Here is a 14803-nt window from a genome sequence, read left to right on the forward strand (position 1 = left end):
CTTTGACTTCTTCCTTCATTACCATTGGTTCTAGATCATATGCCACTTCCTGAAATGGATGAAGATCGATCAGTTCTTTTTGGTACAGGGACTGTGTATTCCTGCCATCTTCTTTTGATGTTTCCTGTATCATTCAATATTTTGCCCTTAGAATCTCTCAATATTGCAACTCGAGGCTTAAATTTGTTCTTCAGTTCTTTCAGCCTTACTCATATGGATAAGAGAAAGCTTTCAAGACCTTCATTTGCTGATGTGGCACCACTCAAATTGAAGAGAAACAGCCGCAGACATCCATTAAAGGGCTTCCTTTAACCAGTCTTTAAGATTAGTTCTGCTAGCAACAAAGTCTTTTACTTTTCTGTCAGCTGAGCATATCTTCATTTCCCTTTCATTCCTGAAGGATAGTTTTGCCAAATATAGAATGCATGGTTGACAGTGGTTTTTTTTCCACACTTGAAAATGTGTCATTTCTTTCTGGACTCCATTATTTCATATGAAGAACATGCTGCCATTAGAATTAGTTGTTCTCTTTTAGATAGTACATCATATGGCTGCTTTCATGATTTATTTTTGTCTTTAATTTCCAAAGTTTAATTATATACGTTGGTATCAAATTCTTTGAGGTTATCCTCTTTGGAGTTTGTTGAGCTTCCTAAGTATGCAGATTTATATCTTTTGCCAAATATGAGAAATTTCAGATATTATTTCTTTGAATAATCTTTTGGCCTGCTTTTCTCTTTGCCTTCTGGGATATGATAATATGAATGTTAGATCTTTTGTTATTATTCTACAGGTTTTGTTCATTTTTTTATTCCCATCTATTTTTTCTCTGTTGTGTTGATTGGGTAAATTCTATTGATTAGCCCTTAAGTTCGTTGATTCTTTCCTCTGTTGTTTCCACTCTACTATTGAGTCCATCCAGGATCTCTGGTAGCATGGTGCCTAAGGCACTTGACTGCTAACCAGAAGACTGGTGGTTCAAACCCACCAGCCACTCCTGGGAAGGAAGGTTGTGTAATCTACTTCCATAGTGATACTGCCTCAGAAACCCAAGGAGAGGTCTCTATGAGTTGGGACTGACTCGATGGCACATAACAACAACAACATTGAGTCCATCCAGTGAATTATTTATTTATTTATTTTTAATTTCTTTTTTTGTGTTTTTCAGTTCTGTAATTTTTATTTGGCTCTTTATAATTTCTATTTATTTTTGCTTAGGTTTTCATTTCTCATTTGCTTTAAAAGAGTCTGTGATAACTCATTGAAGCATTTCATTGAATACTGCTTTAAAATCCTTGTCAAATATATTCCAATGTTCGATTGATTAATTCTTGTGTTAATGTTAGTTATTTTCTTTTCTCATACAAGTTGTGGGTTTTCTGGGTTGTGGGTACAAAATGAGATTTTTATTATATCCTGAATATGTTAGGAGTCCCTGATCCTATTTAAATCTTACATGTTAGTAGATAATCACACCATTTAGGTTTAGCACATAGGTCCTGTTCTACTTTCGTGGATTGTAATCCCAATGACATTTTAATTATCAGAGCTTTTTCTGTGCTCTTTTGGTCTGTTTGGTTTACTTGGTGTCATTAGGGCTCCTACTACTTACTGTTCTTGCTCTTTGAGTGGATGGAAGATATTTCTGCAATCATGGCTGCCCAGTTTCTCTCAGTAGAGGAGAGGTGTCTCAGGCCTGTAAGGATAGAGTTTTCATGACCAGTCATTTGTTGTGTCAGAAGCTCTCCTATCTGTGGGGGATATGGAGTGCTTTCTTGGCTGTCTGTTTCTTTTAACAAGAGCCCATTTGCCAGTGTGGCCCATCCTTTTAGTGGCTCTTGATAACAGAAGGGAGTCTGAGGCCCAGCAGGTAAGGAGAGCACTTCCCTTGGTCACTTAGTATTAACAGAAATCTTAAATGACCCCCTTGCTGAAGGTGCCATGCTCACCTGGTGTTGTTGGTAGGGCTCTTAGGAGGAGGAGTGAGCCTACCTGAGCTGCCTTCTGCTGCTAAATTGTGATTCTGGAAATGTAGAGCCTCTATCTTTGTCTTTCCCTGGGTGAGAGATTTTAAGATGCTTTGTTACTTTGTTATTCTTCCAGTCCTGAAATCCCAAATCAATTTGCATCCCCATTCCAATTTTAAGAATTTTCTTAGGTTGCTTGTTACACTATTTTCAGTGTTTGTTTTTGTACTTAATAAGGAGGAACAAGGAGAAATAATTTTGCACTATCTTATCTGGACTAGAATTCTATAACTGATTTTTATTTGAAAAATGTTCGATTTTGGATAGCAAAAGTTCTAAAGTATGTGATTAAAGTGCATACAAACAGAAATGGCATTTACATAAATATGGAATTAAGCAGATGAAAGTATATAAGTATTGGAGGTCTAAAATCTAAAATTCAATTGTTTGATGCTTGAAAAATAAATAAGAATAACACAATTCCTCTGCAAAAACTTAATAAAAGTTATGGATTAGATACCTAATAATTCTTCATTGTATAAAACAGAATGAATGACAACAAAAGATTTTAGAACATGCTATTTTTCATTACAATAATTTTCTTGGAGGAATTTAAATTTTATATTGAAACATACGAGCAATACAACCAACCAACCAACTCACTGATGTTGAGTCAGATCCGACTCATAGCGACCCCTCCTTGGGTTTCTGAGGCAGTATCACTACAGAAGTAGATTGCCCAATCTTTTTTCCAAGGAGAGGCTGGTGGGTTTGAACTGCCAGCCTTCTGGTTAGCAGTCAAATGCCATAGACACTATGCCACCTAGCAGTATATTAGGTAAATAAACTTTTGTTTATCTAAATAAATATTTTCAAAGGTGTGCTAATGTTTTCCATGATAAATAATTCTCTTCAAATCTCTCTTGAAGGTATCATAAATTTTGGGAAAATAGAGATATACAATAAAAATTTTTGTATTATACATAGAGATATATAATAAAAAATTTTTATATCCATGTTTTTATATTTTAGGCATTTTGGAGGTGTAAAAGATTTTAGCATCTGTAGCTTGGATGACTTTAAATATATTGTTTCACAATCTGGCCTTCAGTGTCTTCAGAATCACCATACTGATATGCCAGTTTACAAAGCACCAGGCAGAGTATGTGGCAATGGAGTGTTGGAAACTGGTGAACAATGTGATTGTGGCACTATAGCGGTTAGTAGAATTTATTATTATTATTATTGTTAGTCTTTTATATGTGTATAATAGATGGGAAAGAAAAAAGGTCTTGTTCTTTAGAAAAACAGATTTTAAAAATACACTTTTCTTTGAGAAAATGAAAGCCTTTGATTCTCTTAATTTCCTTGTTTTTGACCTCTGGGGAACAGAGGCCCTTTAGATAATGTTTGTTTCCAAGTAATGCTTTCTGAATTTCTTTAGTGTATTATTCAGCTCCAAACTTATCGTTAGTGACTACAAAAAGTATCTGGTGAAGTTAACAAATATACCCTTAATAATAAGCAGTTATAAAAATAGAACATCTAAAGACTATAGACTATAACCAGTAGGATAGCAACATGGGTTGTTGGCTAAGGAGAAAAAAAAAATGTTCTACTGAGAGGTGATAGCAGTTAAAAATACTGTGAAATGAAATCCAACACTATAGAAAATAGAAGAGTATGCAACTAAGATCAAACTAAAATGAAGATGAATGATAATACAGGAGATAATAAGAAGAGAGTGAAGTGGTCATGTGAAAACTTCCAGAGATAGAAATTAAACATATCTATCTATGTATCGATATACCTATCTATCTATAGACGGGTAGATATCCCCACTGCCATCAAGTCAATTCCAACCCATAGTGACCTCCACTTGAATGCTTTAAATCTTTATGGAAGTAGATTGCCTCATCTTCCTCCCAAGGAGCTGGTGGGTTTGAACCACTCACCTTTGGGTTAGCAGTCAAATGCCTTAGACACTGTGCTAGCAGAACTCCTTTGGTTTAATAGTCCTGGAAAACATTCAAAAGAAAAAAGAAGTCAGAAGAGTAATCTTTTAAAAACTGCAGCCAAAAGAGAACTGTGAGTTTGTGCCTTTCTGGTCTGAGGGTGCTCACACAGCTGTGGTGGAAAGTAGTCATTATACAAAACCACAGCTGTACTGGCTAAATGAGGCAGAGAATAGAGTTAGGTCTGAGAACATTGGTGATTTAAAGGGGAAAGCCTGAAAGTGAGAAAACCATGAAAGAAGTGAAATCTAAAAGCTCATTATCAACTATGTGTAAATATGAGTTTGGTCCCTAAACTATAAAAAAAAAAAAAAGCAAAATCACTGTTGTGGAGTCGATTTTGACTCATAGCAACCCCTCAGGTTTCTGAGGTAGTATCTCTGCAGAAGTAGATTGCCCAGTCTTCCTTCCAAGATGGGTGAGTTTGAACTGCCAGCCTTCTGGTTAGCAGTCTAATGCCTTAGGTGCTATGCCACCTCTAAACTATGCATAGGCCAAATAGATCCCAGGGAACAAAAAGAAAAGAATAAGATTAGAGATGAATGTATCCTTAAAAGTCAGAGGTGCACCATGTGAACATTTTTTAGAGAATGTTCCCCAATTACACACAACTTGGGCATAGAAATATGATACATTACTTGTTTCAGATGTCAGAATATAGAGCCTGAGGCTGGAAGAGTTACTAAAAATTAAGGAGGAGTCTACAAAAACAAGAAAATCACAGAGAGACTGGGCCTGGAAATTTAGATTCCAAGTAGACAAGACAAAAGTGAAAGCAAGTGCAACAGTGGAAGGGTGAACTGGAAGGCACTAAATGAAATTTCTGCCAGCTCCAGTGTGTAAGAATGCCAGCTAAAAACAAATTCATGCAGAGTCACAAAGGCACCCACCTGTAAGTTTGTTCAAGCTGTGAGTCACCTATCACTTCAATACGTTTGCTGACATCTGTCTCCTATGGTCCCCTTCTGTGCAATTTAAACTCCTTATCTTGGTGGGTTTCTTGGCAGTAGACTATTTTTTTTTTCCTAATAAACAAGAAATAGGGGTAGACTGTTGAGTCTAAATCTTGTTTCATTCACCCAATATGAAACTGGCTCCAACATGAGCAACTGGGCAAGGATAGATTAAATTACAGATAACTGGTCTCTGATCCATTTTGAGAAAACCATCTTGTACATCCATGAATGTTAATCCAGCAACTCCAGCCAGGAGAGCCAGCAATGTTCTTTGCCATGATATGAACAAAAGGGCATTGTTTTGGTCATCTAGAGCTGCTCTCACAGAAAATACCACAACTGGGTGGATGGCTTTAACAAACAGGGATTATTCTCTTACAGTTTAGGAGGCTATAAATCTGAGTTCAAAGTGCCAGCTATAGGGGCTAGGTGAAAACCTCCTGACCTTGGGCTTCAGCTCTGCCTCTTGCTCCCAGCCCATTGAAGTTGGAAGCATCTCTTAACTCAAGCATCTGTGGGCTGCTGAAGCTGACACATCCAAGGTCCACAAGTAAAATGGCACAGTCCCCAAAATATCAAGAAACATGGCAAGACACTAGTTCAAGTCCAGAAACAATCTCAAGAATAGCAAACAACACTGAGATGAAGACTTAGCCAAATGCGGGACTCAGATTTTCCAAAAAGCTCAGAGACTTTGCTCAAAGTTTCTTCTTATATACTGGAAGCAAACCACATCCCTAGGGCAGCTACCCAGATGCTCACAGTAGATTTCACCATGGAGTAGATCATTGGTCTCATTATGAGGAATAACTGCATCCAGCTGCCCAGCCACTTAAAACCAGGCCAAGCCAAGTTGACACACAACCTTAACTACCACAGGTAGGATTCTCTGCACATACTGATAAACAATTAATGGGGATTACAATCCAGATGATGTGCAAAATTGAGGGAACATGAATAAGCTGACTATTGCAACAAATTAAATCAAATTACTTTTTAAATATATAGCATTTCCATACAGAGTATACAGAGTTATGTCCTAAGTTATGCAAAAAATAGTATTTATAACTTTAACTTTAAATATTTTTGGAATATACATGGATAAAATATAGCAAATGTTTAATACAACACTAACATGGGTAATAATTTAACATAGTACTAACATAGCAAAAGTCCAAAAAATACTGGAAATAATCTCTATTGTAGAATATGTGTCATATTCTTTTGATAGAAAATATATAGTAAAAAATCTTAGTATCCCACACCTACTAAGAATTTTATAATACATTTCATCTCATTCAGCTTAAATGGCATATGCTACTTTTGCTCACCACTCGTGTCAATTTGTCATACTGAGGCGAAAGAGGAGAATTTAAGAAACATTGACAATGAATTATATAACCTGTGCCTAACCTAAGTAGGGAAGTTCTGTTGAGCAGTGAAACAACTTGTTGTGAGGCCAGAGACATCCGGCTTGTGCTGGCTTGGAAAACCATGTATAGAGAGTGGAAAATTCTTCAGCCCTGCTCTCCCTCCCTTCTTTCTCTGTCCATACTACCCCTCCTCTCTTCCTCTCTAGCATGTTTTTTTGCTTCTGTAAAAACTGCTAGCTGGCATCTTTTTGCAAATAACCAATCACCCTTTTACCCTGAGTACCCCAGAAGAAGAACCCCATAAAGGCCCTGTGTGGCCTTTGTTTGGGACTCAGTCTCTGGATGTGAGTCCAGGGAGTATGTGCTAGCACACAGAAATAAAGGTCCTTCCTTTTTCACCATTCTTCTTGGCGTTAGCGTTTCCCTTGATAGCTATGGTAACATTTTTGTGGTGGCTTGAGTGTTTCTGTGAGGCTGGAGGGTATGCTACCAGTATTTCAAATACCATCAGGGTCACACATGGTGGACAGGTTTCAGTGCAGCTTCCAGACTAAGACAGAAATGGAAGAAGGAAGGGACCACCCGCTTCTCAAAGAATTGGCCAGTAAAAACCTTATGATAGCAGTGAAGCACTGTCTGATATAGTACTGGAACACTTCATGAATAGCCCTGCAACTTTGTCTGATATAGTGCTGGAAGATGATCCCTTCAGCTCAGAAGCCTCTCAAAATACAGCTGGGGAAGATCTGCCTCCTCAAAGTAGAGTTGACCTTAATGATGTGGATGGAGTAAAGCTTTTGGTACCTCCATTTGCCGATGGTGCATGACTCAAAATAGGAAGAAGCAGCTGCAAACATCCATTAATAATTGGAACATGGAATGTATGAAGTACCAATCTAGGAAAATTGAAAGTTGTCAAAAATGAAATGGAACACCTAAAGACAGATATCCTAGGCACTAGTGAGCTGAAATGGACTGGTTTTGACCATTTTGAATCAGACAGTCATATGATCTACTATGCTGGAAATAACAAATTGAAGAGGAATGGTGTGGCATTCATCATCACAAAGAATATTTCAAGATCTATCCTGAAGTACAGTGCTATTAGTGACAGGATAATAACCATATGCCTACAAGAAAGACCAGTTAATACTACTATTATTCAAACTTACACCCCAACCACCAAAGCCAAATATGAGAAAATTGAAGATTTTTACCAACTTCTGCAATTTGAAATTGACCAAACATGCAATCAAAATATATTGATTACTACTGGTGATTGGAATGCAAAAGTTGGAATCACTGGTAGTTGGAAAATATGGCCTTGGAGATAGAAATGATGCTGGAGATTGCATGATAGAATTTTGCAAGACCAACAACTTATTCATTGCAAATACCTTTTCTCAACAACATAAATGGCAGCTGTGCACGTGGACTTCATCAGATAGAATACACAAGAATCAGATCAACTACATCTGTGGAAGGAGGCTATGGAGAATCTTAATATCTGCAGGGAAAACAAGGCCAGGAGCTTACTGTGGAACAGATCATCAACTGCTCTTATGCAAGTTTTAGTTAAAGCTGAACACAACTAAAACAAGTCCACGAAAGCCAAAATATGACCTTGATTACATCCTACCTGAATTTAGAGACCATCTAAAGAATAGATTTAACACACTGAACACCAATGACCAAAACCAGAGGAATTATGGGATGACATCAAGAACATCATACATGAAGAGAGCAAATTCTGACACACATAGGGTCACCATGAGTGGGAGTCAACTCCAGGATAACTGGTATTGTTTTAATAATGATTCTAAACCTTATGTAAATAATCACCATCTTCTCAAGTAGTCAACTTATGGGGCAGCACCCAATGGTTTAAAGAAAGACTCTGACACAGAGATACCAAGTTCTTCTGATTGCAGGTGACTCTGCCACTCGTACCCATGTGAGCTTGGGCAAGTTGTGAAGCCTTTTGAACTTTAGACCTTAGCGCTGAAATGGCATTGATCCTGGCTTCTTTCTCATAGGAAGTTGCAAGGATCCATACTCAACCTTTGCCTGGTCCTGTTATTCATCCATAACATGGAGGATTCTTCTTCTGGGTCTGACATCAAGAGCTAGATCATAAGCAGGAAAGAAAGTTTCTCTTATTAAGACAAGAAAATTAGGGGGCAGTGAGTTAATGGGGGAGGAACAATCAGAAAAGGAAGGTGAGAATGGTGGAACAACTTGAAGAATGTAGTAGATGTCATTGAATTATACATGTAGAAATTGTTGAATTTGTGTATGTTCTTCTGTGTATATTTCAAACAAGAAGAAAATAAAATAATTTAAAAAACAAAACAGGAAAGGAAGAAAAGACCAAAATGGATGTCAGAAGATAATCTGAAACTTGTTCTTGAACAGAGAGTAGCTAAAACAAATGGGAGAAATGACTATATTAAAGACCTGAACAGAAGATTTCAATGACCAGCTCAAGAAAGCAAAGTCAATAATTATAATGAAATGTGCAAAGACCTGGAGTTAGAAAACCAAAAGGGAAGAATACGCTTGGCATTTCTCAAGCTGAAAGAACTAAAGAAAAAATTCAAGCCTCAAGTACCAATATTGAAAGATTCTATGGGCAAAATATTGAATGATGCAAGAAACAGAAAAAGAAGATGAAAGGAATACACAGAGTCACTATACCAAAAATAATTGGTTGCTGTTTATCTATTTCAGGAGGTGGCATTTGATCAAGAACCAATGTTATTTATTGAAAGAAGAAGTTGAAGCTGCACTGAAGGAAGTAGCAAAGAACAAGGCTCCAGGAATTGAAGGAATACCCATTGAGATGTTTCAACAAACGGATGTGTCACTGGAGGGACTTACTTGCCTATGCCAAGAAATTTGGAAGACAGCTACCTGGCCAACTGATTGGAAGAGATCCATATTTGTACCCATTCCAAAGAAAGGTGTTCCCACAGAATGTGGAAATTATGAAACAATATCATTAATATCACATGAAAGTAAAAGTTTGCTGAAGATAATTAAAAAATGGTTGCAGCACTATATTGACAGGGAACTTCCAGAAATGCAAGCTGGATTCAGAAGAGGACATGGCATGAGGGATATCATTGTTGATGTCAGATGAATCTTGGCTGGATGCAAAGAATACCAGAAAGATGTTTACTTGTGTTCTATTGACTGCGCAAAGGCATTTGACTATGTGGATCATAACAAATTATGGATAACATTGAAAAGAATGGGAATTCCAGAACACTTAATTGTGTTCATGAGGAAATTAAAATAGACCATAAGGCTGTTGTTCAAACAGAACAAGGGGATACTGAATGGTTTAAAATCAAGAAGGCAGTGTGTCAGGGTCGTATACTTTAGCCATACTTATTCAATCTGTATGCTGAGCAAATAATCTGAGGAGCTGGACTATATGAAGAAGAACATGGCATCAGGATTGGAGAAAGAGTCGTTAAGAACCATATGTGTTTCAGCAACCTTGCTTGCTGAAAGTGAAGATGACTTGAAGCACTTTGCTGATGAAGATTGAATCCTATTGTCTGCAGTATATAATACCACTCAACATAAAGAAAAGGAAAATCTTCACTACTGGACTAATAAGCAGCACCATGATAAATGGAGAGAAGTTTGAAATTGCCAAAGATTTCATATTACTTGGTTCCACAATCAACATCAATGGAAGCAGCAGTCAAGAAATCAGATGATGTATTGCACTGGACAAATCTGCTGCAAAAGACCTCTTTAAAACGCTGAAGAGCAAAGATGTCTCTTTGAAGACTAAGTTGCACTTAACCCAAGCCATAGTGCTTTCAGTTGCCTCAGATGCATAAAAGATGGACAGTAAATAAGGAAGATCAAAGAAGAGTTGATGCTTTTGAGTTGTAGTGTTGGCAAAGAATACTGAAAGTACCATGGATTGCCAGAAGAATGAACAACTCTATCCTGGAAGAAGTGTAGCTGGAATGCTCCTTAGAAGCAGGAATGGCCAGCTTTCATCTCACCTACTTTGGTCATATTGTCAGAAGGGACCATTCTCTGGAGAAGGATCCATGCTTTACAGTGGAGGATCAGTGAAAAAGGGAAGGCTCTCTATGAGATGAATTGATACAGTGCCTGCAATGATTTTCTCAGGGCTCAGAAACTGATGCATGACCAGGCAGTGTTTTGCTTTGGTGTACATAGGGTTGCTATGAGTCAAAGTTGACTTAACAGCACCTAACAACAATAACACAACTTTTGCATTTAATCATTAATATTGCAGTCACATTTAAAAATAACTTACAGGAGGAGGTTCTAAGATGGCAGACTAGGCAGACACACTATCTACATCCTGTACAACAAAGACTTGATATAACAAGGGAAACGGCTACAGATGATAATCCTGGGTCCCAGAGTTCAAAAAAAGTATAAAGAAGTAGTCTATATTCTGATGAGAGGAGGAGACTGAGTGAACACAGTGAACAAGCAGCTGTAAACTCCTAATTGGCACAGCATGGCCATTTTTTATTATGGCAAGTGTTCTGATTGGACCAGGAAACAGACAACTGGCTCCACTTGCCCAAGACTGCACCAGCACCCACATCGATGACCAGGTGACCAGAGAATTGGGAGACAGTGATCTACCTATACCCATCTACACCTGCAGCTCCACCCACTGGCTGAGTGATACTACCAAGTCCAGCACTACTGGAAGAATTACAGGTGGTGGCCAACACCTACCCAGCCTGCCTTGTGCTTCTTTGCATGATGAGTGATCAGAGACTCATGCTCACACTTCTACCTGCTACCAAATCACTGGGAGCCAGATGGTGAGTGCCACAGTGCTGCCAAACTAGTGACCAGAGTAACAGACCTACCATGTTTCCCAGATACATTAAAACCAAACCAAACCAAACCAAAAATTTAGAGTGAAACAAACCAAAGTGCAATCAACAAATTAATATAATAATACTACAATGTCATGGAGACAACAAACAACTTTAAATCTCATGCAAAAAAAAAACACACACACACACACACAGCAACAAAAGCAGGACAGATGACTCAAACAAATGACTAAAATACGGGACCAGAAAATCTGAAGGAAGAGGTGCTAGTGCAACTACATGATAAGGAATACAAAAGAATTATATTTAACTAAAATCAGTGGATTAAGAAAAAGTTTGAGGAAACCACAGACAACATTAAGGAAAGCACAGACAAATCTAGAAAAATTCAAAATATATATATACAAGAAGAAATTGACAAAATAAATGGAGGATTAGAAACCATACAAAAACAACAAATAGAAACAAAGAAGATTAATATTAAGATTTCAGAAATAGCACATTGGAAAGATAAAAGAATAGAATTGAGTTACTGGAACACAGAATATTGAGATTGAAGACCAATCTCTCAACACTAATCTTTTAGAGGAACAATTAGAAAAAAGAACACAAAAAATGAAGAAATCCTAAGAATTTTTTTGAATATCATCAAGAGGAATAACTTACAGGTGATTGGAATTCCAGAACTAGAAGAAAGAGTGAAAAAAAAAAAGTATTGAGGAAATTGTTGAAGTTTTCTTGGAAGAAAATTTCCCTAGTATCATGAAAAATGAGAATATGCACATTCAAGAAGTTGGATGAACCCTAAAATATATTAGACCCCAAAAGAAAATCACAAAGACATACTATAATCTAACTTTCTAAAGCCAATGACAATCCTGAAAGCAGCACAGGAAAAATAAAAAGTTACCTATAAAGGAAAAGCAGTAAGATTAAACTCTGATACCTTTGCAGAAACAATGCAGTCAAGAAGACAGTGGGATGACATATATAAAATCCTGAAAAAAAAATTGCCAACTAAGAATTATATGTCCAGCAAAATTCTCTCTCAAATACGATGGTGAAATTGTGACATTCCCAGATAAACGGGAAGTTGCACAAACAGATCAACTTTCAAAAAGTGTTAAAGGGAGTCCTCTGAACAGAGAACCAACAATGAGAGACAATATCTGGATATTAAGACACATGATAATATCACCTATGACTCATTCCAAATATAGAAGTATCAAAAATAAAACAAGACTGAAAATAGGGAACCAGAGATGTCAATTTGTGAATGGTGATAACTATAAAGAAAAAAGAGGGCATAAATGATATAGTCACTGAATTTTCAAATAGAAAGGAAGTCAAGAAAATATAAAGATAGAAAGGACTGCTTTAAACATGGAACATAATAATTCTAACATGGTAACCTCAAAATAAATAAATAAATAAATAAAATAATAAGCCTTCTCACCAAAATAGAAAGAAAATCGAAGTTTCAGTAAATACTGAAACAAAAGCAAGGAAAGAAATGTTAAGGAAATTCATAAACAAAATGGACTCAGGACAGAAAAATGTATCAAACAAAGAAATCAACACCAGAAAACAAAAACAAAACAGCATAATGGCAGTAAATTCATACCTATCAATAATTACACTGAATGTAAATGGATTAATATGCACCAGTCAGGAGACAAATAGTAGCAGACTGGGTAAGAAAGCATGACCCAACAATATGCTGTCTACAAGAGAGACACCTTAGACATAAAGACAAAAGTAAGCTAAAAATAAAAGAATGGAAAAGCATACTTCAAACAAATAGCAACCAAAAAAGAGCAGAAGTGGCAATATTAATTTCTGATAAAACAAACTTTTCAAAGAACAGAAAGAGACAAAGAAGGCCATTATAAAATGATTAAAGTGTCAATCAAATGAGAGAATATAACCATAATAAATATTTATATGCCCAAGGAAAGAGCCCCAAATTACATGAATCAAAATTCAACAGAATTGACAAGCCAAATAGACAATTCCATAGTAACAGTAAGATACTTTAATACACCACTTCCAATGAAGGACAGAACAACTAGAAAGAAACTCAGTATTGATACAGAAGATCTAAACAACACAATAAGCCAACTAGACCTTATAGTTGTATACAGAATACTCCCCCCCAATGACAGCATAATACACATTCTTTTCTGTTCACATGGAAGTTTCTCCAGAAGAGATCATATGTTAGACCACAAAGCAACAAAGCAAGCCTCAATAAATTAAAAAATGTTGAAATACTACAAAGCATCTTCTCAGATCCCAATGCTACATAATTAGAAATCAACAACAGGAAATTCTAGGGGAAAATAAAATCAAATACATAGAAACTGAATAACACCCTGTTTTAGAAACTACTGGGTAGTAGACAAACAACAAAAATAACAAACAAGAATGAAAGCATAACATACCAAAATCTTTGGGACACAGCAAAAGCAGTGCTTAGAGGACAATTTCTAGCAATAAATGCACACATCAAAAAAGAAGCATCAAAATCAACACCTTAAACTCAAATCTCCAACAGTTAAAAAAAGAACAGCAGAAGCTTACAGTTACCAGAGGAAAGGAAATAATAAAAGTTTGAGCAGAAATAAATGAAATGGAACACACACACACACACACACACACACACAAAAAAAAAAATACAAAGGATCAACAAGGTTAGAACTTTGTTCTTTGCAAGGGTTAATAAAATTGATGAACCACTTCCAAATTTAACAAAGAAAAAGAAAGAGAGGATCAATGAAATAACATAAATAATGAGATAATATTAATGAAAAACATGGAGATGAATATAATAACATGTGATGTCACACTGAAAAAAAAAGGATAATAGATTGTTATGAAGAACTGTGTTGTTGTTGTTGTTATGTGCTGTTGAGTTGGACCCAACTCATAGTGACCCCTCCTTGGGTTTCTGAGGGGGTGTCACTATGGAAGTAGATTGCCCACCAGCCTTCTGGTTAGGAGTCAAGCGCCTTAGGCACTATGCTACCAGAGCTCCACAAATTTGAAAACCTAGTTGTTGTTGTTATGTGCCGTCAAGTCGGACCCAACTCATAGTGACTCTTCCTTGGGTTTCCGAGGCAGTATCACTATGGAAGTAGATTGCCCAACCTTCCTTCTGAGGAGTGGCTGGTGGGTTTGAACCGCCAGCCTTCTGGTTAGCAGTCAAATGCCTTAGGCACTACGCCACCAGAGTTCCTTTGAAAACCTAGAGGAAGTGGAAAAATTTCTAGAAACTCTCAAACACACATAATATGAGTTTAAAAAATTGAACAGACCCATCACAGAAGAAGAAATTGAACATGTTAAAAAACAAAACAAAACAAAACAAAAACTTCCCAACAACAAAAAAATCCTGGCACAGATGGTTTCACTGGTGAGTTCTACCAAACCTTTACTACTATTCAAGCTATTCCAGAACACAGAAAAGCATGGAATACTGCTGAACTCATTCCATGAAGAAGCATAATGCTGATAACAAAACCAAAGATATCACTAAAAAGGAATTTACAGACCAATATCCCTCATGAATATTGATGCAAAAATTTTTAACAAAATACTAGTCAATACATTCCAATAACATATAAAAAATAACAATGC

The 14803-nt window shown here is 36.6% G+C and overlaps 1 protein-coding gene across 1 annotated transcript in view; it reads left to right on the forward strand.

Moving 5' to 3' along the window:
* LOC103192135 (disintegrin and metalloproteinase domain-containing protein 5-like) overlaps window positions 1–14803 on the forward strand; it is a 246507-nt gene that overhangs the window by 111484 nt on the left and 120220 nt on the right. The window contains exon 12 of the mRNA XM_007935062.2: window positions 3000–3186. Coding sequence (XP_007933253.2) covers window positions 3000–3186 — 187 coding nt within the window. The remainder of the gene's footprint in view (window positions 1–2999; window positions 3187–14803) is intronic.

Source organism: Orycteropus afer, unplaced genomic scaffold (genome assembly GCF_000298275.1).
Source record: "Orycteropus afer afer isolate SDZICR_OR568_19922 unplaced genomic scaffold, OryAfe1.0 scaffold00024, whole genome shotgun sequence".
In the NCBI taxonomy this organism is placed as follows: Eukaryota; Metazoa; Chordata; class Mammalia; order Tubulidentata; family Orycteropodidae; genus Orycteropus; species Orycteropus afer.